Source organism: Lepidochelys kempii, chromosome 1, assembly GCF_965140265.1.
Source record: "Lepidochelys kempii isolate rLepKem1 chromosome 1, rLepKem1.hap2, whole genome shotgun sequence".
In the NCBI taxonomy this organism is placed as follows: Eukaryota; Metazoa; Chordata; order Testudines; family Cheloniidae; genus Lepidochelys; species Lepidochelys kempii.
Genome location: NC_133256.1, coordinates 327,471,392 through 327,496,438, shown reverse-complemented (window position 1 = coordinate 327,496,438; position 25,047 = coordinate 327,471,392). Strand labels below are relative to the sequence as shown.

General features: G+C 49.0%; 1 protein-coding gene across 6 annotated transcripts in view; it reads right to left on the bottom strand.

Moving 5' to 3' along the window:
- PTPN12 (protein tyrosine phosphatase non-receptor type 12) overlaps nt 1–25,047 on the bottom strand; it is a 150,572-nt gene that overhangs the window by 83,017 nt on the left and 42,508 nt on the right. For all 6 annotated transcript variants that reach the window (XR_012156837.1, XM_073328578.1, XM_073328580.1 and 3 more), the window contains exon 2: nt 8,378–8,486. Coding sequence is in view for 5 of the 6 variants with exons in the window: in XM_073328578.1 (XP_073184679.1) it covers nt 8,378–8,486 (109 nt within the window). In the remaining variant the exon portion in view is untranslated. The remainder of the gene's footprint in view (nt 1–8,377; nt 8,487–25,047) is intronic.

The window sequence follows — 25,047 nt, the reverse complement described above, 5'->3', positions numbered from 1 at the left end:
AAAAGAGAAGACAGAGGGAACATGACAACAGTTTTCAAGTACATAAAAGGTTGTTACAAGGAGAAGGGAGAAGAATTTTTCTTCATCACCTCTGAGAATAGGACAAGCAGCAATGAACATAAATTGCAGCAAGGGAGATTTAGGTTGGACGTTAGGAAAAACTTCCTAACTGTCATGGTGGTTAAGCAGTGGAATAAATTGCATAGGGAGGTTGTGGAATCTCCATCATTGGAGATTTTTAAGAGCAAGTTCGACAGACACCTGTCAGGAATGGTCTAGATAATACTTAGTCCTGCCATGAGTGCAGGGGACTGGACTAGATCACCTCTCGAGGTCCCTTCCAGTCCTATGATTCTGTGAAGTAGCAGATTGTCTTTCCCCCCGTTTTGCTGTTCTCACCACACACCCCACAGCAGAAGCAGAAAAGGAGAGAGTTTCAGCTCATTGGCGTGGGACTTTAACAGAATGGTGAAAACAGGAAGGGGGGTGTCCCCCCACCTTCCTGCTGGTCATAGCAGGCATGTTAGAGCTGATGGGATAGGGAGTTCCAAACTCCGCTCATGGGGGACCAAGAGGAGCTCAAGGGGCCACGGGAAACCAGGGGGTAGGATCCTCGCCGTATGGGCAAAGGGTTGGACACAGGACCACAGCTGGCAGATCCCAGGGTGGTTTCCATCTACCAAATGGATACCGCTTTACTGTGAAGTAACAGATCTGGAGGGAAGCAAACACACCCTGTAGTGAACTAGCTGGGTATGTGGGCGGGGATGCCAACAGAGCATTGATTCAAGTTGTCTGGGCAGTTGCTTCCAAAGTTGTTTCTACAATACTACAAGGCTTACAAGGTGTAATGGGTTGCCCAGAGCCAGGACACTTGCATGAACGGATTGCAAGAGAGGAGAGCGACATGACTGGCCGTGGTGAGTTTGATCAGCACCAAATACAGGTTTAAGGGGCAGGGTGTTAAAGTGAGTCCCTTCCATCCAATGATGGTGTCTGTAGGGGAGACCTCAGTGGGGTTCAAGGAACTTGCTCCCACCTAGGTTCCCTGAGAGTAAAAGTGGATGAGATGGGAGGGTGGTCTCTTACCCTTCCCTCCAAGACGGCAGGAGACACTGAACCTAGTGGAGTAGCAGAACAAGCAAACAGGCTATGTGGGGGATCTGGTCTCCTAAGAGCTATGTTGGAGATGTCTGGGGTACACACACCTTCTACAGAAGTTATGGCATTACACAGCCTTCAGTTGTTGCAGCAACTGGGAGCTTCCACGGGTGAGGGAGGTCTGGAAGTAGTTTTAATGAAAACCCAAGGCTCCAGCTTGGGAGACAGGTGATCATCACATGAGGCAGACTGCTCACCAGGGGGCAGAAGCCCTTAAACGGGGGATGATTTATGAGAACCCTACAACTCACCAACTGATCGGGTATGTGAATTCACAGGACAGAATTGCTTTCCCAGGGGCAACTGGTAAGTAACAGGTGCCACTGAGGGTGCCAGTCACGAGTATGGTTATGCTGGGGTGGCTGACCCAATGGGAGTTCACTTTTTATCAGCACTACTAAAAATAAAATTGAGAGGTGAATTTGTAGACATATCACTGTTGCACAGGGAGGTGCTGACAGAGAATAAGTTGGGGCAAAGCAAGCAGGGTAATGAAATGCCCAAGCAGCCACGGGTGACTAGAACTTGGGAAAACTGGGAAGCTGCTTTCCTGATCTATTCGGGCTTTATTGCAGAGGCTTACCTAGACAGAAGGTCAGCACTGTTCAAATATATGGATATAATCAGGTGCACATCTCATACGGTACGGGGCATGGTTTGGTTTATCTATGAGGAACAGTTTAGATTGTAAAAAGAACAGGAGTACTTGTGGGCAGCAACACAAACCGGTGGGACATACCAGATCATACACTGCGGTCAGAGTAGATGACACCACAGGCTGGTTTCCATACCGACAGTTCATTCTGCAGCAAGCCCACCAGACGCCTGAGGCTCATAATGACATTTGCTGGGTATTTAATGAAAGTAGTTTTCGTAGCATCTGAAAATTTAGACACGCTTGCAAAAATGTGCTTTAGAGCCTGCAATTACCACAGCAATTGAGGAAGGCTGCAGTAGGGAAACAGAATGGATGGGTAAGTCAAGTGCTTCCCACAGACCTATGGGGGCCAAGGCACAGGAACGGTGGGGGTGAGTTGAAAATGGGGGGCTGGACCAAAAAGTTATCTCCAATTAAACTGGAGAAGTTAAAGGTGTCCCTTTGAGATTATGCTAACAAGACAGATGGGGCACATTTGTGGGATGAGTTTACTGAAGGGTTAGGATCCCCTTTACAGGGGAAAAAAGTCATATTATGTCAAAAAATTTTAAGTCCTTAGCGATAATGGGTCATATTGTAAAGAAAAAGATTACAAAAGTATTAAAGAATAGGGTAGCAGGGCTATGCAATCATCTACTGATACAGAACATGTAGGTTACTCCCCTAAGCTTGGTCCCCTAAGGAAGTTCCAGGTGAATATCATTTAGTTCACCACCTGTGATACTCATGGGGTAGCTCTGTTAACAATGGAACAGACCCAGACTTGTGTTCTGTGCACATGGTTAGGTCTTGTGGCTCCAGAGCACTGATGGCCAAGTGTGATATCAAGTCTGCTTGTCAACAGCTATCAGTGCATCCTTCCAGCTTTGAAAGAGAAACCCAAAATGTTAAAGGATATTATTTTGATAAAGTTATGTCCATTGGATGAGCAATATCCTGTTTGGCATTTGAGAAATTTAGTACAATGCTACACAGGGCTGTGATGCTGGTTTATGGCAGCTAGTGCATTACTTAGGTGACTTTATACATGGGCAGGGTAAATCTGGATGAGTGTGTTAGCCTGATGGACAACTTTCAGGCATTAGCTAAAAAACTAGGGGTACCCCTGGCACAGAAAAAAACAGAGGGGCCTTCCACAATGCTGACCTATGTGGGTATAACACGGTGGGTATATAAATTCCCTTAGGATAAGCTTCTGGAGCTACTGGGCTTGATCAGGAGGGGTAGGGGGCCATAAAAAGTTACACTCCATGAGCTACAATCTATTAATTGAGCATCTAAACTTTGCCTGCCAGGTGGCAGTCCTGGGTCTGGATGCTGCAAACAGGGCACAGAATGCCTTTGCGAGCACAGACAGACTTCACCATTTTCCAAGAGTTACTAGAGAGATGAAGGAGGATTTGGGGGTTTGGGAACAGTTTCAGAGCCATTTTAATGGAGTGTCATTGTAGAGGGAGGAATGGATACCTGCAGATGGTTTAAAGATACTCCAAAACCCATACCTCCCAAATCATCTGAGTATGTTTTACCAAGAGAGGTCGTGCACCCAAAAATGACCCTTCATATGGATACAAAAAGAGATACCCCGGGGGGGGACGGGACACACAACATTTTTAGAACATTTTCTCATTTGGTCGCAGTGGTCATTTGGGAAACAGAGTTTGCTAATAAAAGCATCTATTTCTGGTGTGACAACATGGTGGTGATACATGTTATCAGTTACTAGTCCTCCAGATCACAGAGTTATGAGGTATATAAAGGCATTTGTACTACGTTTAGGTTTTAATATCTGTTTCTCTTCCAGACATGTGCCCAGGGTTGATAATGTCATATCAGATGCATTGTCTCATTTTCAGATGGACAGATTTTGGTATCCAGCATCAAAAGCCAGCAAGGAACCCAAATGGATCCTGCTAGCACTATGGAACCTTGGTGTAGGACAACTGTCATTGTAGTGCAGAGATAGGTGGCTCTGTGAACACTGCAGAGCTACAAAAGAAGTCTTAATGATTTTGTTCAATTTCAGGAGCGAGAGGGCATGTCACCAATTCGGCCCATAATGGAAGAATGAGTGCTGCAGTACATGGTGTCATTAGCAACCTGGCAACTGGTATCACCAACCATCTCCACTCACCTACCGGTCCTTACGTTGGTCAGTAGGCTGAATAGTTACTCAGATCCTTTTAGTGTGTTTTTAGTTTTGAGACCATCCTGCTAGAAACTTCCAGGCACCAGCCCTAAGGAAGATACATGCCGCCCGTCACTGTGCTTAAGGATCTGGTGCAGAACGTAAAGCCCACACATCATTGTGGACAAGAGGTAAGTTTATTCCTGGTGGCATTTCTGGTAGCACATTTTGGAACTTTTAGGATCAGTGAACTAGTACCTGGGTTCTAGGAAGACTCTTCCGGAAGGGCTATGGAATTGAGGGATATTCACTGGGAGGGACGATTGGTCATATTAACTTTGACAGAGTCAAAGATAGTTTGAGTAGGTCAAACATAGATCAAGGAGGTGGGGTGAATCCATTAATCTACAGGAGGCTGACGAGCGTAGGATCTGCCCTGTGGAGACTGAAGGCGTATGTGGCAATAAGGCCAGGGAGGGATAGGCCCCCTCTTGATTCTTGGTGATGGGAGTCCCCTCACAACATACCAGTTTGTTACAGTTTTAAGGTGGGTTCTGATGAAGTTTGGGCTTCTAGCATATGAGTTTGGTTCACTCATTCAGGATCAGGGCTGCAACAGCAGCAGCCCAGCTGGGCCTGAGAGCTAGTGCAACTCAAGCAATTAAGTATTGACATTCTGACGCATACAAAATGTACGTGAGACCCCAGATGGAGAATCCGTGTTAATTTTCCTTTGTTTGTGTATTCCAGATGTTAGCAAACGAGCCAGGCAGACATTGGTGTGGATCTGCAGGCACAATATTGTTTAGTGGGTGCATAGCCAGGCTTCCACGTTGCCTGGAGGTTGCAGCTAGGCCTCAGTGGTAAACCAGCCCTAAACTGACATGGGAGGAGGGGTATAAGAACATAAGAATAGCCATATTGGGCCAGACCATGGTCCATCTAACCCAGTATGTGAATCCCAGGTGCTTTAGGCGGACCAGCAGTTATGGAACCATGCATATTATGCGACCAGCTGTTGTCCCTTTTTTACACTGTGGTGGCCTGTGAGCAGGCACCAGATATGATTTTTCCCCAAAGTGAACCACAATGATTTGGGAATGTGTAAAGGGGTGGACTTAATGATAAGAGCAAAGAGGGACTTGGGGCAGATCCTGGAACTTTTCCAGGAGTAAAAATTATCTGGTCAGACATGTTGCAATACAGGGTGTGGCAGGAAACTGTGAAGCCCCCTTGGGTCAACAAGACTAGAAGCTATGTGAATAGGGAGGGGGCCAAATTCACAGATGACATAGGGGATTTGTAATTTCTCATCCAGACATAGTATAAGGGGCACCAGAATTACCGAGGGAGACTAGGGTCCATTTGTCAGCCTTAGGGTATACGTAATTGATTATGGAATTACCTGCACTGTACATTTTTATCTGCCAGGTACTACCTGACATTTAGGAACAAAGTTGTAGCCTAGTCAAACCCCATTCAGTTTCACCATAGCCAGACAATGGCACAGTCCCTGGGAGAAATGTAGCATTTTGGGGAAAATGGCAAATATTACAGCTGCAGAATTGCTGAGTTAATGTGGCATCACTCAAATGAGTGGGGCAGCTCACACCTCTTTGAGATACTGTTTCAGGCTGTCTGGAACTCCAGAAGGAGCACACTGCACTGGTTTATCTTTTTTGTTTTCCAGATTCTCTGTAACCCTTGCAATTCCAGAAGGAACTCTCTTTTTCTAAATGAGTGCTGAGATTCTGGAGTACAATGCTGTAGGAGAGGGTGAATTCTGTGGCAAATTCTATGATTACAGAATACACCAAACCCTGGATATATTAATACACATTTATGGTTCCAGTTTAGAGTTTAAAAATTGGTCCCTCTGGATAATTCATGTTCAACATTTTAAATTAAAACAGAATTTAAAGGTAGTGTATTAAAAGCTGTGTAAACAGCCTAAAATAAAACATGCACTGATTTGTTTAGGTTGGAACTAGGATGGCATATGGTAACGAATATGTCATATATATACTTCTCTCTGGTGATAAGAGCAGTTTCTGCAGATTTAAAGATTGGCAAATGCTTTACAAAAGTCTATTGTGCCTTTTTTCCCTTGTTTATGACAAAGATCCATAAGAGTTTTCTGGTTTTTACTTCGATACCAACATAATATATTCTCCATAAGTTCCTATCAAACAGATGTCTTTTCAGCATGTCTGGACTATTTCAGACCAAGGTTAGGAGCTGCAGACTCTTGGAGCCCTCACTATCTGCCAGCCACTGACAGACTGGAAAAATTTCTTTCTGCCTCTTAAACATCAAGAGGTTTAGGGTCTTAGAACCCATTAACCTCCTTGTGCCTCCCTGGCTGTTAATCTATGTCATAATCATGGCACTGTCCAACTGAAACTCTTCTACACAACTGTCACTGGTTCTGAAAATTCAATACAAAGAACCTCACTGCATTGGTCTCTGGCCTGTTTATGGATCACTTTCATTCTCTGTTCATTAGCCCTGGACTATTGCTTTCCCTAAATGAGCATCCTAACCCTGTAGGTTGGCACCTGTATTCAAACACCTTCCACTCCAGAAGTGGTCAATAGTCAGTCATTCCTTTGTGGATAGCAACTGTTTCAGATAATGCCACACCTTCTTAGATATCTTCAGATATAAAATCATCTGTGGTACCACAACTTCCTTCTACTGCACCAGAAAGATTTCAAATGGACTACTGGAGAAGTAGGCTAAGGGCACTACAACTTGACTTTCCACCATTGATCCTAGCGCCTGCAGCAACTCCACAGTGTTCTCCCGAATGAATAATCAAAGCTTTGCCCTATCTCTGAAGTTTGTCATTTTCTCTTGTAGAGGCTGCTTATTAGGTCTTTTAATTGTTCCATGACCTATCAGCTCCTACTAGACACTGACAGAACTCTTCTGGTTTATTACCTACCCATTGCTTATTGGGAAACTGCAAACCTCTAACGCTCCCGGCCTGGCTGTTTACAGATTGGCTCGAACCAGTCAGTCATCCAGGTAAGGATGGACACCAGCCTTTTCTTTCAGTGCTGCAGCCAACACTATCATAATCTTGGTAATTGTACTTGTGGCTGTAGCCAGTCCAAAAGGCAGGGCTTGCTGCTGAAAGTGCTGCCTCAGGATGGCAAACTGTATACCTCCATGCTTCATCCCTACAAGATCCAGAGAACATAGAATGTACTCAAATACACGGACTGAATAATGGACTTTAAGGATTCCATGCTGAAAGCTGAGACTGAAGAGGACAACCTTTTTTAAATTCAGAACTGGTTGCAGACCTAGCATTTCTGGAACAGCAAAGTATGAAATCCAATGGCACCTTAAAGACTAACATTTTGGGGCATAAGCTTTCGTGGGTAAAACACCCCACTTCAGCTTATGCCCAAAAATCTGTTAGTCTTCAAGTTGCCACCAGACTCCTCGTTTTTGTGGATACAGACTAACACTGCTAAGTATGAAAGTATGAAATAAATCCCTGCACTTCTCTAACTTCCTGGGACTGGATTAATGGTCACTCTATTCTCAAAATATGATTTGTGTGTCTGAGCTCTTTGCCACTTGCTTATGTTAGAGCAACAAATGAATGAATTGCTGAAAGGGTTTACACTGAATATATGTAAAAGTATGATTTTAGGATACCTTTGTCATTCCATCCCATTTCTCTATTTGTTATACTCTTTGTATTAAAAAAATTATTAATTGTAAGCTCTTCTGCCAGGGACCATGTCTTCCTATGTGTTTATACAGTGTCTGGTACAATGGGGCACCAATCCTAACTGAGTGCTACCAAAATACAAAAACCAAACAAAAAGGACTCAGGGATTGAAATCCCCGCCCCCCGCAAATCTTTTTGTCAGAGGTTTAAATTTAGCCTGTGTACAAGCAGCATCTGTCATACCACCAACAAAGCCACGTCTATAGTTTACATTGGTATGTCTTCACTTCCCACCCCAAGTAAGTAATTTCTGATCCCCTTAAGGGGGGGCAGGGGGAGAGGGAATTAATGCTAGACACCCAAACCTGAATTAAATTTCAAGACTGAATTAATTTTGAGCAACTGAATGAATTTGGTGCTTGTGAAGTGAAAAGTGCTGGTTTGACAGGCCTGGAGACCAAAGTCCCCTATTAACCGCAAGTTTGTTTTGTTTAGTTTTGTAAAGTAATATGCTTCTAAGTCATTTTAAAATAGAAACTAGGAGGCTGAAATAACCATATATACCAGGGCAACGTTTCACTTTAAAGGCCGATTAAGAGTCTTGATAATGAACCTTTATGCAGAGAATAATTTCCATCTAATTTAACTGTTCAACAGAATGTGAATAGTAAAATTGGGAAGATACATTAAAAAGGATAATTAACATTTTTCTTTGTTCTGTAGTAGAAGAATCAAAACTTACATGGCAATATGTCCTTATATCTGTTCTTTTTAACATTTTCTTCTTTTTCTCCAGTGACTGTTGGATAGATTTTTTCAGTTCTATATTTGGTTGATAATCTTCTTAACCTCTGAAATAAAGATGTTAAAATTTAAGCAACGTTAACGTGTCAACATAATGAAAGCTTTGAGGAAATGAAGGACATCACTATTGTACTTGCTTCACATTGTACTTCAAAAACAATCTATTCATAACTAAGGCTACAAGTGTGTCACGGAAGTCATGGATTCTGTAACTTTCCAGGACTTCTGCAGTGGCTGAGACAGTTTCAGGCCACTTCCCCCTTCCCCCCCAGCAGCAGGAGTTTAGGTGTGTGGGGAGGAATCAGGGCTCGGGGTAAGGGCTCTGGGCAGCGCTTACCTTGGGAGGCTCCCTGGAAGCGGCGACATGTCCCTCCCTCTCAGCTCCTAGCTCTGCACACTGCCTCCGTCCACAGGCACCGCCCCCACAGCTCCCAGCCAATGGGAGCTGTGGAACCGACACTTGGGGCAGGGGCAGCGCGCGGAGCTAGGAGCTGAGAGAGGAACATATTGCCACTTCCAGGGAGCCAGCTGGGGAGTCTGCCAGCCCCACCAACACCCCCGCCCCACCCCAGCACCAGCGGTTGCCCCCTGCCCTCCTGAGCACCCGTGGCAGGATTTAGTCAGGTCTATTAATACAAGTCAGGGACAGGTCACAGGCCATGAATTTTTGTTTACTGCCTGTGACCTGTCCATGACTTTGACTAAAAATACCCGTGACTAAAACGTAGCCTTATTCATAACTCACCCTTCCTGTCCAATCTCTCCTGAGTAACAACTGTACTCAAACAATTAAAATGTCTGGAACACTAAATGCTGCAAACAAAGTTCTACTTTACACCCCTTAAAAATGAGATTTTACGGCCAGGAAGGAAAAAGGCAATAGATTAGTTTCTCTTAAGAGGAAAAAACCCCACACCAATATTGCTTTAGAAGGGAGTGGTCAGAGATCAAGGTTTAAAAAGCACATTAAGTAGAATAGAGGAAAGGTAACAAAAATAAATCAGTTAAGATTTCCAGGTAGGAGAGCATGGTAGCAAATACAACCAAGTCAGTAAAAAAGAAAAGGAGTACTTGTGGCACCTTAGAGACTAAAATTTATTTGAGCATAAGCTTTCGTGAGCTACAACTTACTTCATCAGATGCATTCAGTGGAAAATACAGTGGGGAGATTTATAAACACAGAGAACATGAAACAATGGGTGTTACCATACACACTGTAACGAGAGTGATCAGGTAAGGTGAGCTATTACCAGCAGGAGAGCAGGCGGCGGGGGGGGGAGGGGGGCACAACCTTTTGAAGTGATAATCGAGGTGGGCCATTTCCAGCAGTTGACAAGAACGTCTGAGGAACATTGGGGGGGTGCGGGGGAATAAACATGGGGAAATAGTTTTACTTTGTGTAATGGCCCATACACTCCCAGTCTTTATTCAAGGGTGGGATAGTGAAGAGTGTGCAACACGAGCGTGTATAGATGGTCCCTTCGCATGGTTTGGAAACAAACTGGCTGCATTTTACGCAGCCGGCTTGAGGTACGAGGAGGCGGCGGGCGGGAAGGCTCATGGGGCAGGGGGCTGATGGAAAGATCTGGAGGCCCTGGAGTGAGGGGCAGGCGGGGCGCACCCTCTCACAGGACCCGCTCGAGGAAAAACCGAGCTGCAGGAGGCAGGGCTGCCTCCTCCTCCTGGAGTACAGGCCGGGGGGTTATAAAGGTGGAGATCCACCCAACTCCCCAGGTTGTAGTCCAGAAGGTCTCCGATCTTGGTGACTCCAGCCAGGACCAACCTCCGGCACACCAAAGGGGACTCCGTCACTGGCGAACGAAGATAGGGATTGTGTAGTGGGGCTCCGCGAAGAGATCTACCCACTCAGTGGCCACAAAGTACCTGATTGCTGAAACCAGCCTACAGGCCCAGAGGAGGTCCTGGTAGAAAACAGGCAGCTCGGAGAGGTCTCGCGGAAGATTTCTCAAGTGGAGAAAAAAAAAGCTGCTGGTCATATCAGAGCCCTCGCAGGTGGCAGAGGAAGGCAATATGCTCCATGCCAAGCAACCCGCACTATAAAGGAGCCTCTGCAGGGCCTGGAGGCGGAAGACATGGATCTTCGTGCGCCTACACCTCAGGCCCTGTCCTCCCTCCTCCAGGGGGAGATGGAGAACACCTGCAGAGACCCAGTGCACTCCCGGCCAAAAACAACCTCCAGGACCAGCCTCTGGAGATTGGCCAGGAACAGCGGGGGTGGGCACAGGGTGTTGAGTCTGTGCCAGAGCACGGACAGGACCAGTTGGTTAAGCACCAGCGCTCTTCCCCAGAGGGAGAGGCACCGGAACGGTCCTGTCCAGCCCCGCAACCGCCCAAATCACCCTGCCCTCTAAACCGTTCCAGTTCTCCAATGGAGACGGATGCGTGGCAGAAAGACAAACGCCAAGATAAAGCAGTGGACCCATGCTCCATCGGATGACCTGAAGCGTGGGTGGGAGGGAGCTCACCCACCACATGGCCCCAGTTGACTCGGGCAGAGGAGGCTGCCGAACAGCTTAACCGGCCTCCACCTGCACCATATCATCCGGGTCCTGGACCACAAGAAGCTCATCGGCAGCGTATGCTGCCAGGACCAGCTGCACCTCCAGCTCACGCAGCACCAACCCCGTCAACTTTTTGTGAAGGAGACGAAGGAAGGGCTCAATGGCCAGAGTGTACAGCTGACCCAACAGTAGGCAGCCTTGACGCACCCCTCGCCCGAAGCTGACAGGTGCGGTCAGGATCCAGTTGAGCCTTACTGGACACTCCACAGAGGCGTACAGCACCTGAAGAAACCCCACAAACTGGGGCCTGAAGCCGAATGCCTGCAGAGTGCCCAGGAGATAACCATGGTCCATCCGGTCAAACGTCTTCTCCTGATCCAAGGACAGGAGGGCGAACAACAGACCATCCCTGCACCCAAGCTCCAAAAGATCCCAGACCAGGTAAAGATGGTATGGCCCGGGACGGTGTAGGTCTGGTCTGGATGGACCATGTCCACCAGCACGGACTGCAGCTGCAGCGAGATGGCCTTTGCCACGACCTTATAGTCCGTGCTGAGGAGCGAGACAGGAATGCCAATTCCAGAAATCGCGGCGGTCCCCCTTCTTCGGCAGCAAGGCAAGCACCGCTCGCCTACATGACAGAGGGAGGACCCCGTTCAACAGAGACTCGACCCAGATGGTGGCAAGGTCCGGGCCGAGGATATCCCAGAACACGCGGTAGAACTCCAGTCAGCCCATCCATGCCCAGAGATTTATTGGTGGGCATGAGATGGAGGGCTTCCAAGAACTAAGCCAGAGTGAGAGGCAGCTCCAGCCGGTCCTGGTCGCCCATGCTGACCGTTGGGAGTCCGTCCCAAAGCACTCTGTAGGCTTTGACGTCGGTCGGATCCTGGGAGAAAAGGCCAGCATAGAAGGCTCTGGCCCTCTCGTACATCTCCACCGGATCTGTGAGGGGGGCACTGTCCTCCACCAGGAGGCAGAGAACTTGTTTTTTTGCCCCCCTATTCTTCTCCAGGACATAGAAGAAGCGGGAGCCACGATCCATCTCCCACAGGAAGTGGATGCGGGATCGAATGAAGGCACCCGAGGCCCGAAGGTCATCGAGGAACTGGAGTTCCTCCTGCTTCTCCCAGTAGTCTCCGCAGAGGGGTGGATCCCCAAGGCTGGCGGCCAGATGTCTCTCCAGCTCCAAAACCTCCCACTCCAGCTGCTCTATCACCACATCCCTCCACCGGCTGGCGCCCCGTGTAGCTACGGCAGAAGAGCTGGGCAGGCACCTTCCCTACATCCCACCACCACCATGCAGAGGGAAAGGCATGCCTCTGGTCCTGCCAGGCCAGCCAGAACTCCCGGAAGGACACCACAAATCCCACATCCTCCAGCAGGCTGTTATTGAAGTGCCAATAGGCCAGCCCCAGCCTCTCCAAAGAAAGGGAGGCCGTCATGGCCACCAAATGGTGGTCCAAGAACGGGGCCAGCTGGACGCTGGAGGAATGGGCCTGCGAAAGATGACATCGAGAGAAATAAATGCGATCCAACTGGGAGTGGCTCTACCGTTGTTCCTCCACCTGGAGGAAAGTGAACATGGAGTCATTGTCTGGGTGGTGATTGCGCCAGACGTCCAGCAGGGAGTAATGGGCTACAATCTCCCTGAGGACATCTGTGGCGGCCGGGCTTGGCTCGATCCCCATGCTGTCCCACTCCTCAAGGGTGCAGTTGAAATCTCCACCCAGGACCAGGCACTTGCGAGGATCCAGAGAACCAAGGAAGGCGGACGCCCGCCGAAAGAAACACGCTCACTCCGGGCCAGATGCTGGGGCATAGACATTGACGAGATGCAACATCAGCCCCTCCACCCAAACCCGGAGGTGCAGCAGGCGACCTGACACGACCTCGGTAATCCCCAGCACCTCGTGCTGTAGGTGCGGGGAGAACAGGGTCGCCACCCTGGCCTGACGGGCCAAAAGATGGCTAAAGTAGACCCTGTCCCCCCACTCCAGCCACCAGCTAGCTTCGGCAGCTGGGTCCGTGTGGGTATCCTGCAGGAAAATAACCGAGTACCTCCCCTCCCGAAGGAGGGAAAGCACCTGCAAAGACCCAACCTACAGCCCCGGGTGTTTAAAGTGGCAAAGATGGACAGCGACATGGGGAGGGCTGGGGATGATCCTTGCCATCAGGGGCGGGTAGCAGTTCCCATTGGGCCCCACAGCAAACAGTGACCGACTCCAAAAGCCATCAGGGCATCACAGAAGCTGCGGGCCTGCTGGTAAGCTGCAGTGTCCCACTTCCTGGTCCCTTTGCCCTCCCCCATAAAGGCCCTCACGGTCTGGAGAACAAGATGAAAATTGCCCCAGTGCTGAAGAGCAAGATGCATTCTGTTTGTGGAGCCACGAGTGTCTTCCAAGAAACAGCGCATCTCATTCCTCTGCGCGGCAGGGACTGGGGCCACAAACCCCGGGGCGTCACCCAATTGGACCCCCTGCCGGCCCCGTGGTCTATCGAGACAGGCAAGCGGGATCAGATCCCCGCCGTGATGCCCGTCCCGCTGGCGCCGCACCACCCAACTCAGCACTCAGCCCTAGGGACATTGGGGAAGGGAGAACTGCAGCCCCGGATGGGCCATGAGAGAGAAAAACAAAAATCGCCTCTCGGGGGACCTCACAAAAAGAGAAAGAGGCAACCCCAGGGGCGGCAGCAACAGGAAGAGGAAAGGAATAGAGGTTAAGGACAGGAACAGGGGCTGGAAAAGGGTCAGGGACAGGACAAATCTAGGACGGGAACAGGGTCTGGTCAGGGAACAGGGACAAAATCAGGGGCCAGAGTGACAGAGCCACCGGGACACGGTGCCCCTTGACCCAGCATGGTGGGCAAAAGAGCAGCAAGGGATTGGGGTGCCCCCACAACACCAGGCTCAGGTGCCCCACTTAACGAGGCACCCACGATTACAGCACTTGGGGGCAAGGGCTGCGGCCCCGCTTCATAGGGCAGGGCGCTCATGGGCTCAGAGCCTGGCCACTCAGCGTTGGCCGTCGCCTCACTGGGCACAGCAGCACCAGTCGGATTACCATTTGCTGCCGGGCAGATTGTCAGGTCCCGGGGCGGTGCAATGGCCAAAACAGGGATAACCACCTGAGGCGGGGGAAAAGGGGAAGGGGGTGGGCAACAGACCACAAGTGCCCTGACCAAGGCCCCCTAGTTGGTGAGCGTCCACCCGCTCGGTGGTTAGGGTCAAGCCTAGGGCCTCGATCTCATCAAAAATAAAGGTAAACTCCCCAACCACCTCTACGGGCTCCCCCTTGGCAGCAGCCAGGGCAATAGGCACTGTGGCACCTACAGGGGGCACAGATGGCAAAGTGGCAGGAGGGACACCTTCGTAACCCCTCAGGGAGGGACTCCATAGGAGAAACGGTGCTACCTGCCACCATAGCTGCAGTGGCCTCGGCCAACTCCAAACAATTAACATCAGCAGGGGAGTCAGCAGAAAGCCCAGCGCCAGCAACCCCTTCATAGTTTTACAGGGGGTCCCTTCCCCCTCGCCAATGAGGGGGAGGGGTACTGGGCCTGTGCTCCCCGCTTTCGGTGCCTCCCTCGCATGAGCTCCCAGCTCCCCGAAGGGGCGGGCTGGCCAGCTGGATCAGAGCTGGGGAGCAAGGATGTTGACAGGCGGGTAAGGGAAGAGGCGGGCAGGACAGCAGGGAAAGGGACAGAATCCCCTTGAGGCAAGCCCTGCTCAAGTCCCACCATCGGCCCTCCCACCCTCTCCTCTGCAGGCCCTGGTCTATCACCCAGCACAGCAGCAGGGCCCGCACACTCATCTGGGCATGTCGGGGGAGCCACCCCTGAGACCTGAGAGAAGTTGAGATCGGTCACAGATGGAGGAGGGGTGACCCCAGGGTACGGGCGATCAGGGCTGCCGGCAATGGTAGAGCAGATGCCCTTCCAGGTAGTGGAGGTCCCAGATGCCCCTCTGAGCCGGGCCGGGGGAAGTCCCTCCAGATGTGCCCTGCCGCCTGGCCGAGAAAGCACTGGGCCTCCCCCGAGGAGTAGTAAACCAGATACTGGGCCCCTCGATGGGGCACCAGAAAGGACCCTTCCAGAGGCCCCCCCATCACTTGAACCTGCACCTGCCGGCGGAACGACAAAACGTGATGGAGGGCGGGGTCCTTACAGCCCAATGGTAGGGGGCTAAGGACAAACAAGGGCTTCCCCAGGGTGGAGAGGAACGGCAAAAGGGCGGCATTGGGGAGGAAGGGAGGAACAGAGGAGACCACCACCTGTATGCCCAGGTCCTCCAAAAGGCTCAAGGGGGACGTGAATCCCCCCCCCACTGCCAAACCCCTCTCCACCGCCTCCTGGGCGGTGGCCTCCGATGACAGGAAGAACACCACCTTCCCAAACATCTTAGAGGCCACCACCCATGCCAACGCCCACACGTAGGTTTCTATGTGGGGCGAGGATGGCACCAAGAGGCAACGCACCCAGTGCTCCCTGGTGAGGGTGGGAAAAGGGCCCTGGCTGCTGGGAATGGTATTCCGGGAGGCTGCTGGAGCAGGCGGCGAGTGGAGGGGTCACAGCCACCTGGGTGTATGCCCTGGGGGCCGAGGGAGCAGCACCCCCAGGGTTGGTGGAGGGAACAACAGGTAAGGGAGAAGGGGGGCTGCAGCTGTTGACAGGGCTGCAGCGGGAGAGGGCTCCACCGCTACAGGAGGTTTCACCTTCCGGGTGGGGCCCTTGCCCTTTTTCGTCCCCCGGCTCTTCCCACCAGCCAAGGGAGCGGTTTCGGAAGTGGAGGTGGCAGAGGTCGCAGCAGCAGCAACGGAGTCCCGGGAGTCCCTATGCGTGCCTGCCGCCGCCAGTGCCTCAGCTGCAGTGCTGACATATACCCCAGCAGTGGCAGTCAAGGTGGCCATCGCTGAGGAGGGCGTGGTACGGGGGGTGGAGACTGAAGGAGAGCTGCAGGGGCAGCCAGGAAAGTCCCACCCCCTGAACCACCCACCACAGGAAAGGGGCGATAGGGACAGCTGCTAGGGCAGGAAGAAGGGAACGGAGGGAAGGAAAGGGCAAGGGGGAGGGGGAGGGGAGAGAAAGGGATAGGAAAGGAGGAGGAATGGCTACCTGCTAGACCCCACCTGCTAGACTGAAAGCGGGGTGGAGGGGCGTCAACAGAAAGGGACAGAGGAAAACGAGGAACAACTCCCAACACAAGATGAGAAAAAACCGGCTCCCCCTGCTGCACTGAGGAAAGGAGGGGAAAACTAAAACAACGTGGGGGAACATGCATCAGTGAAGCGATTAATGGAAAAAAGGGGGCGGAATCTCAAATGCCAACAGCGGAACGTGGACAGACCGGGAAGGTGAGCAAACAGCAAGGGATTGAATGAAAGGTGGGGGGGTGGAGAGTTAGAACAAGTATGCCACAGGCATGGCGCAAAAAACAGGGTGGGTTCAAAAACATCCAAAGGAAAGGGGAGGAGAATGGGGCTGGCAACCATGCCCGCACCACAGGACAAGGACGGGGCAAACAAACTAACCAAGGACCAAAAGCCAAAACAGGGCAAATCAGAGCAAACAGGGTGGCTAGAAGGGGGGCTGGCGGGGAAGCCAGCAAAGGGAAAGGGGGCAAACAGCTGCAAGACCAGAGGCAGAGGGGAACACGGCCCACCTGCCAAATGCAGCAAGGGAGGGAGGACAAAGCCAAGGGAGGGGAAAGAAGGGAAAAGCGCACCCACGGGGACCCAAAAACCAAGTGCCTGCTTGCTGCCGCCACTGTCCCGGGATGGATAGACAGAGCAAACTGCTGGACTGGGGAGTGGAGAATAGAGCCAAAAGGTAGGTGGAAAGGTGGAGGGGGCAGTGGTGGTGGCAGTAGTGGAGCAAACAGACCGGGGGAGGGCTCCACGCCACTCCCCCAGCTCCCCACAACAAAGGCACCTACCACCACAGAAGCAAAGATGTTACAAACGCCCTCCACTCCCCAAAAGAGATGGAACAAGCGGGGCCTCACACTACCCTTTGAGGGTCACCAGTAGAGTCTTCCCGACAGCTGCAGCAGCAGCCAGGGGGGCAACCAGCCAGCAGGATGACCTCAAAAGAGTGTATCAGGTATATCAGCCTCAGGATGAGCAGGTCCCTGTTCCCTGGATAGCCAAACAAAGGCTACTCCAGGCCAGTCAACTAATTAAGGTCATTAGGCTAACAGAGACAGGTGGAACCAATCAAGGTTTCACTCAGACTGCTTAAAAGCTCTCCTTCCTAGTTCCCTCAAGAGCCCCCAGGTGATGAAATTAACTCAATAGGCTGTGACTCTGGCCACTACACTGTGAAAGGAAGGTCACATTGGGGCCTTAGTGAGTTTGAGGCCCCTGGATCCGCCAGGAAGCATGGGACCCACAATTACAGGCTCAGAACTTTGTCACACTGGAGATAGTCTACAGAGCCTAAGCATAAAACCACACAAAAGCAGAGTAGTTAAACATTAATATTTTCAAATTGTGGCCAATACTTGCACTTTGCTTGCATATTGTACCTCTTCTCCGACCCTACTGCTTTAATCTGTGTGATTTTTAGAGGGCAAGGACCATGCCTCTTTATATTTGTGCATAAAACATTAAAAAATCTTCCAGAAAGAATATTTTATATTAATAAATAAAAAGTGCCAAATAAAGAACAACGTAAGTATGTAAATATTTAAATTATTTAAACACTTAAGTAAAGGCTTGTTTAGCATAAGAAACTCATACTTTAGGAATAATGGCATTGAGAGAGATGTATTAGACTATGGAACAGTTTCCCAAAGAAAGTGGGGGAAATCTTTGTTTTGCCTATATAAAGCTAGACAAGATAAAACCACTAGTATATGTATAACATGGCATAATCTGGATTGGCAAAGTGGACTGCATGGTCTAGTACAGTGGTTTTCAACCTTTTTTCATCTGTGGACCCCTAAAAAACTTTGAATGGAGGCGCAGACCCCTTTGGAAATCTTTGACAGTCTGTGGACATACAGGGATCTGTGCTGAAAACCACTGGTCTAATACTATGAAAAAAATCAACCCCCCATGGCAAAGTTGTTGCATAACCAACTATAAAACTAGGGAGAAAATAAAGCTCTCTTTACTATCAGTATAGCCCAATGACAGAAGCAGTAAACTGAACCCTATGAACCACTGCTCCTGCTTAACAATACCTTGGTTCCTAACAACCTCCATTCCTCAGTAAGTTTTCAAATACTGTTTTTGGTGATGAGGTACGTCAAATGTGTTATGCAACTATTCTTAATACAACCTACCAAAAAAAAAAAAATCACAATTAAATTGCCAGCCGATGGAAAAGTACTAATACTACACAGCTTGTCAGTGCACACCCCCAGCAACTTGGATTCACGGACATGATTTAATTAATTCGAAAGTGGAATTTGTATATTAACAGAATGTATGAAGACTGTCCCTGCCCCAAAGAACTTTCAGTCTAAGACATGCACGGGTAAGGAGGGTACAGATAAAAGTCAAAAATATATACTTGTTACATTTCAAAAATAGTCCCAAATGCCATCCCACTTCTGAAGTGATCAAGTTAGCCAGTGATGAAGTAAGTCTGAGGAAGTATTTGAGAGAGGAAAGGATGTTGAAAAAAATGGTTACTCACCTTCTCGTAACTATTCTTAGAGATGTGTTGCTCATACCCATTCCATTTAGGTGTGTGTGCTCTGCGTGCAGTCATCAGAAAGTTTTTCCCCAGCAGCACCCATCGGGTTGGCTGTGGAGCCCCTTGGAGTGGTGCCTTCATGGAGCTCAATATAGGGCCCTGCTGGTCTGGCGCCTCCTCAGTTCCTTCTTGCCGGTTACTCCGACAGAGGAGAAGGCGGGCGTGTTTGGAATGAATATGAGCAACACATCTCTAAGAACAGTAGTTACAAGAAGGTGAGTAACTTTTTTCTATCCTCCTTTCCTCCCTCACACTCACTTCAACACTAGCTAACTTGATCACTTCAGAAGGAGGACGAGTGATTGCTAATATAAATTCCAATTAGGTGACGCCCAAGCCTTACGTAGGCGGTAGGGATGGAGTAATGGAATCGCTGATTGGAGCACCGCTCTGCCAGATGATGGCGTAATGAGACGTGAATGTGTATACTGAGGACCAACTTGCTGCCCTGCAGATTTCTTGTATCGGGACCTGGGCCAGGAACACCGCTGATGAGGCCTGAGCCCTCGTGGAGTGTACCATAAGAGCCGGGGCTAGTATTTTGGCCAGTTTGTAGCACTTGTGGATGCATGACATGATCCAGGAAGATATTCTTGGAGATGAGACCAGGAGTCCTTTCATCCAGTCTGCCACCACTATGAATTACTGGTTCGACTTCCTGAATGGTTTAGTGCGCTCGATGTAAAAGGAGAGTGCTCACCGAACATACAGGGAGTGCAGCCTCTGCTCACGGCTACTGGAATGAGGCTTAGGATAAAAAAAAAAGCAGGAAAGTGTCTTGACTAGTGTGGAAGTGTGACAACCTTAGGAAGAAAGGCCAGGTGAGGTCTGAGTTGCACCTTATCCCTGTGGAAAACCATATAAGGTGGGTCTGAGGTAAGGGCCTTTACCTCAGACACCCTCCTTGCTGATGCAATGGCGACCTGAAAGGCTACCTTCCATGACAGATAGAGAAGGGAGCAAGTCGCCAGCGGTTCAAATGGGGGCCCCATTCGCCTGGAGAGGACTAGTCCTCCATAAAAGTACACCTCGCTGCTATCTCGGCCTTCCACCCAGGAGCATCTGGACCCTCGGTCTTCGCCAACGCTGTGGTTGGTTGGTTCCTCAAGCGTCTGGAACGCCTACATCCCCAGATCAGACAGTCTGTCCCTGCGTGGGACCTTAACCTAGTCCTCTCCAGGCTAATGGGGCCCCTGGAGAAGGTACAGGTGTCTGAAGAGGGAGTGTATGATGCTGGTCACATCAACAAGTATATCTTTTCCACTTTGCCAGATATGTGGCTCTAGTGGAGGGCTTCCTGCTGCCAAGTAGGACCATCCTTACTTGTTCTGAGCACAGAAGCTCCCCGGGGTCAGTCATGAAGCTTCCAAGCCGTGAGGTGGAGGGACTGCAGGTCAGGGTGATAAAGACGACCATGGTCCTGAGTGATTAGGTCGGGGAGGAGAGGCAACATGTCCAGGGCGTCCACTGACAGTTCCAGGAGTGTGATGTAACAATGTTATCGAGGCCATGCTGGCGCTACCAGAGTTCTCTGCCCTATCCCTGCGGACCATGAGTAGGACCTTTTGCACGAGAGGTAATGGGGGAAAGGCATAGAGCAGGCAGCCAGGGTAGCAGGAATGCGTCCGTGATTGAGCCTGGGCTGTGTCTCTGGAAGGCGCAGAACATTTGGACACTTTGTTCCGAGTGGCGAACAGATCGACCTGGGGTAACCCCCACCTTTGGAATATGAGATGTATGACATCTGGATGGACCACTCGTGACTGCGGAAGGACCTGCTGAGGTGGTCCACCAGTGCATTCTTAACTCCTGGTAGATAGGATGCTTCCAGCTGAATGAGTGGGCTATGCAGAACTCCCACAGATGGAGGGCTTCCTGACATAGGGGAAAGGACCAGGCTCCACCCTGCTTGTTGATGTAAAACATGGCAGTATGTTATCAGAACTGCTACGCAAAGACCTTGTAGTTGGGCCTGAAAGGTCTGGCATGCTAGTTGCACTGCCCTCAGCTCTTTGATGTTGACATGGAGGGAGAGCTCATCCTGCAACCAAAGACGCTGTGTTTGGAGGTCTCCCAAATGCACACCCTATCCCAGAGCTGACGCTTCCATTAGTAGGGACAAGGAAGGCTGAGAGCTGTTGAAGGGGACTCCTTCACACATTGTCTGAGGGTCGAGCCACCATTGAAGGGACTCGAGCACCTGCCCTGGCACAGTAACCACTAAACTCAGGCTATTGCATCCTGGGAGAGGCCAAAGCGAGCCATGGCTGTAGAGGCTGGAGCCTCAGTCTGGCATACCAGGTCACGTTAAGTGCAGGATGCCATGGTGCCGAGGAGACTCCAGCATCCCCTTGCTGTAGAGGTTGGGTACCGCCTGAGGCCTTGAACAATGTCCATCATGGCTTGGAATCGGGACTCTGGCAAAAATGCTCTTGCCTGAACCGAGTTTAACACCACCCCAATTAATTCTATTCTTTGGGTTGGTACCAAGGTTGACTTGAACAAGTTGAGGAGACCCAGTCTCTTGAATGTGGATCTGACCAATCAGACTTGAGGCTCCTCCTTCCCCCTAGTGTGGCCCCTGAGCAGCCAGTTGTCAAGGTATGGGTATACCTGGACCTGCCTCCGATGGAAGAAAGTGGCCACGACCAACATGCACTTGGTGAACACTTGGGGGGGGGGGGCTGTTGAGAGGCCCAATGGAAGGACCACGAATTTATAATAATTGTGGTCGACCATGAAGAGTAGGAATCACCTGTGTGCAAGCCAAATAGCTATATGGAAGTACGTGTCTTTCATGTTGAGGGCGCCGTACCAGTCTCCTGGATCCAGAGAGTGAATAATGGTGCCCAGGGAGACCATGTAGAATTTCAACTTTACCATGAACTTGTTGAGTCCTCGTAGATCTAGAATGGGTCTGAGACCCCTCTTGGCTTTGGGGATTAGGAAGTATTGGGAATAGAATCCCTTTCCCCTTAGCTCCCGAGGAACCTCCTCCACCGCTCCCATGGTGATGTGTGCCCGCACCTCCTGGATAAGGAGTTGCTCATGAGAAGGGTCCCTGAAGAGGGATGGGAAAAGGAGGTGGGAGGGAGGGTAGGAGCAGAATTGGAGAGAATATCCCACTTCTACCATATGGAGAATCCAGTGGTCTGAAGTTATTTGGGACCAAGCACGGTAGAAGTGGGACAGACTATTCAAGAAAGACGCACCTTCAAAAGGCCTGCTTTTAATCCACCGATGGTTTAGTTGGGCCCGGCCCTGCCGGGGTGGGGGGGGAGGGAGGGAGGGAGAAAGGACTATGAATGGACTATAAAGAGGAAGATTAACGTGTCTGAGACCAAAGAAAAGGATGTTGTAGTCCAGACGGGAGATAGAACCTGCACTAAAGATTTAGCTGTAGAGCCACAAAGAAAATGTAAGGTCTTGGAAAAGCTTTGGCAGAACATAAAATTAGGATATAGCCTGAACTTGTGATGTAAGGGAGGTGGGAGTTGGAGGATTTCCAGGTTACAGGGCAGAGGAAAACAGGAGGATGTGGGCAATGAGAGGGAAAAGAATTCAGTTTGGACCAAGCTTAAGTTGATGGCAAGACATCCAGGAAGAGCTATCAGAGGAATAGGCTTTATGTTAATTAAAACTGTTCACAATACACAGCATGTATTTTGGGACAAAAATCAGTAAGACTACCAAATTACTTCCCTGAAAATTTCAGAGATGAAACTGCAGAGATGTTAGAGATCAAAAGTCTGTACTTTCACAGACAGCCTGGATCTTGCACAGCACTCACATGCACTCTACTGGCAGTTCTGGTGTTACAAGCCCTTCATTTATATGCACTATACAAGTCACAATTTTTGACAAGTATATTTTTAAAAGGCAATTGGAAATTCGCATGCAGTTCTTTAAAAATAAGACAAATCATTCTAAAGGCGCTGTAAAACTAAGTTCCATTCTAGTTAGAAATTCTGCATAGACTAATTTTGCTTATTCACTTTATCACAGAAGTGGTTTGCGGGATAGTGACAAACCCTTACCACATATGGCAGTGGGGGGATGTTCTTTTGACTGGAACAATTGAGTGTGAGAAATACACTTCCTGCTTTCATAATGGCTGAAAGTCAGCATTGTGAATTGTTGAAATTCTACTCAACTGCATCCTTCAAAGTTGCTTCAGAAAAACCTTGGGGTTTGTTTGGCTTTTTTTTAAGTCTTAGGTTAATATATGGACTGCCACTACAGTAAGTCAACAAATCAGTCAGTTTGAGACAGCAGAATCTGTCACGTTTGCAGCCATCTTATTTTATTTATTGGTTATCCAAGTCCCACTAAAAATCGGCAATAGAGGCACATTGCTCAATGCCACACAAGATACATATTCATATAACTTCTCTTCCACAGTGTATGTGAAGAAATATTTTAGCTTGTTTTCCATATGCTACCTATCTAGGTTTAAAGAACACCATTTAAAAAACTGAATATTTACTTAGAATCAACTGACCCATTTTGCCTCCTTCCTGACCCTCCATCATAAGGATAAGTATTCAGCAGATGCTTATATAAGAAATAGTGACATGTCATTAGGGCCTTGTCTACACTAGCAGTTTGCAGCAAGTATTCCCCTGTTGCTTAACCACCTGTGCAGTTCTAGTGGTGACAGAAGTACTTGGAGAGTTAATAGGCAGGGTGCAAGCATTTACCATGGTTTTGACTAGACTTGCTTTGAGCAGCATTGGATAACATGGTGGTAAAATACCAGCTCTTAGTCAATTTTGTTGCCACACACACAGATGCATACTGTCGCAGTGCAACAAAAGGAGATTAAAAAGTTCAGTGTAGATACACTGTGCAAGACAATGTGACTTTTCTAACAACCATGCAGAAAAACCAATATGGAAATCAAAGCTTGCTTCCTGCACTTAAGAAGGAAGAATCCCATGCACTGCTACAGGCTGGGGACTGACTGGCTAAGCAGCAGTACTGCAGAAAAGGACCTGGGGATTACAGTGGACAAGAAGCTGGATATGAGTCAACAGTGTGCCTTGTTGCCAAGAAGGCCAATGGCATATTGGGCTGCATTATTATTATTATAATATATATATATATATTATTATTATTATATAGAAGTATATCCAGCGGATTGAGGGAAGTGATTATTCCCCTCTCTTCGGCACTGGTGAGGCCACACCTGGAGTATTGAGTCCAGTTTTGGTCCTCCCACCACAGAAGGGATGTGGACAAATTGGAGAGTCCAGCAGAGGGCAACAAAAATGATTAGGTGGCTGTGGCACATGACTTATAAGGAGAGGCTGAGGGTATCTGGGGTTATTTAGTCTGCAGAAGAGAAGAGTGAGGGGGGATTTGATAGTAGCCTTCAACTACCTGAAGGGGGGTTCCAAAGGAGGATGGAGCTAGGCTGTTCAGTGGTGGCAGATGACAGAACAAGGAGCAATAGTCTCAAGTTGCAGTGGGGGAGGTCTAGGTTGGATATTAGGAAACACTATTTCACTAGGAAGGTGGTGAAGCACTGGAATGGGTTACCTAGGGAGGGGGTGGAATCTCAATCCTTGGAGGTTTTTAAGGTCTGGCTTGACAAAGCCCTGGCTGGGATGATTTAGTTCGTGTTGGTTCTGCTTTGAGCAGGGGATTGGACTAGATTACCTCCTGAGGTCTTTTTCAACCCGACTATTCTATGATTGTATCAGGTTACCTTCACCAAGGATCTAAAACTATATGTGTCCTACCTTTGCAAAAGATTTTTTTTTACAACCTTCCCAAATCATCAGCACACACACACCTTAAAAAGTATCTCTTCCAGCATAAGCTTTACAAGACTGCTTTTCCCACCATAAGCTTTACTTTGTACTGCTATTTCAAATATGCAAAAAGAAGGACTCAGTGTACTGTATTCAACTACCCCTATGCCTCCAGTATTTAAAAAACAAAACCTTACTCTACCTTCAGGCAGCATGTTTACCACTTTTTCAAATATGGAGGAAACAAACTTTAAGGCACAGTATCAACCAAAATCTAGTCAATTTAAAAAAAAAGTTTAAGGTAGTTTCACCAAGATCCCTATAAATTTGTTATGGTTTCCAGAGCCATTTTCTTAAAAAGCATTTTTCATCTTTTGCTGTGGGAAAATACTAGAAGTCTTGTCAAAACTCATGGCATAGACAGACAGATATAGACAAAACTGTATTTTTGAAATGGGAGCTAGTGTTAACGTGACACTGCCACACAGTGCTTGAAAATGCCCCTACTTGGGGCGAACAGGAATATTTCCCCAGCTAGGGCCATTAGCTTCTGAATAATTCAAGCTTTCATTTCAAAACAATGTTTCTAGCCTTCATGGCTAAAGGAAGCAGCTTTCCAAATGCAA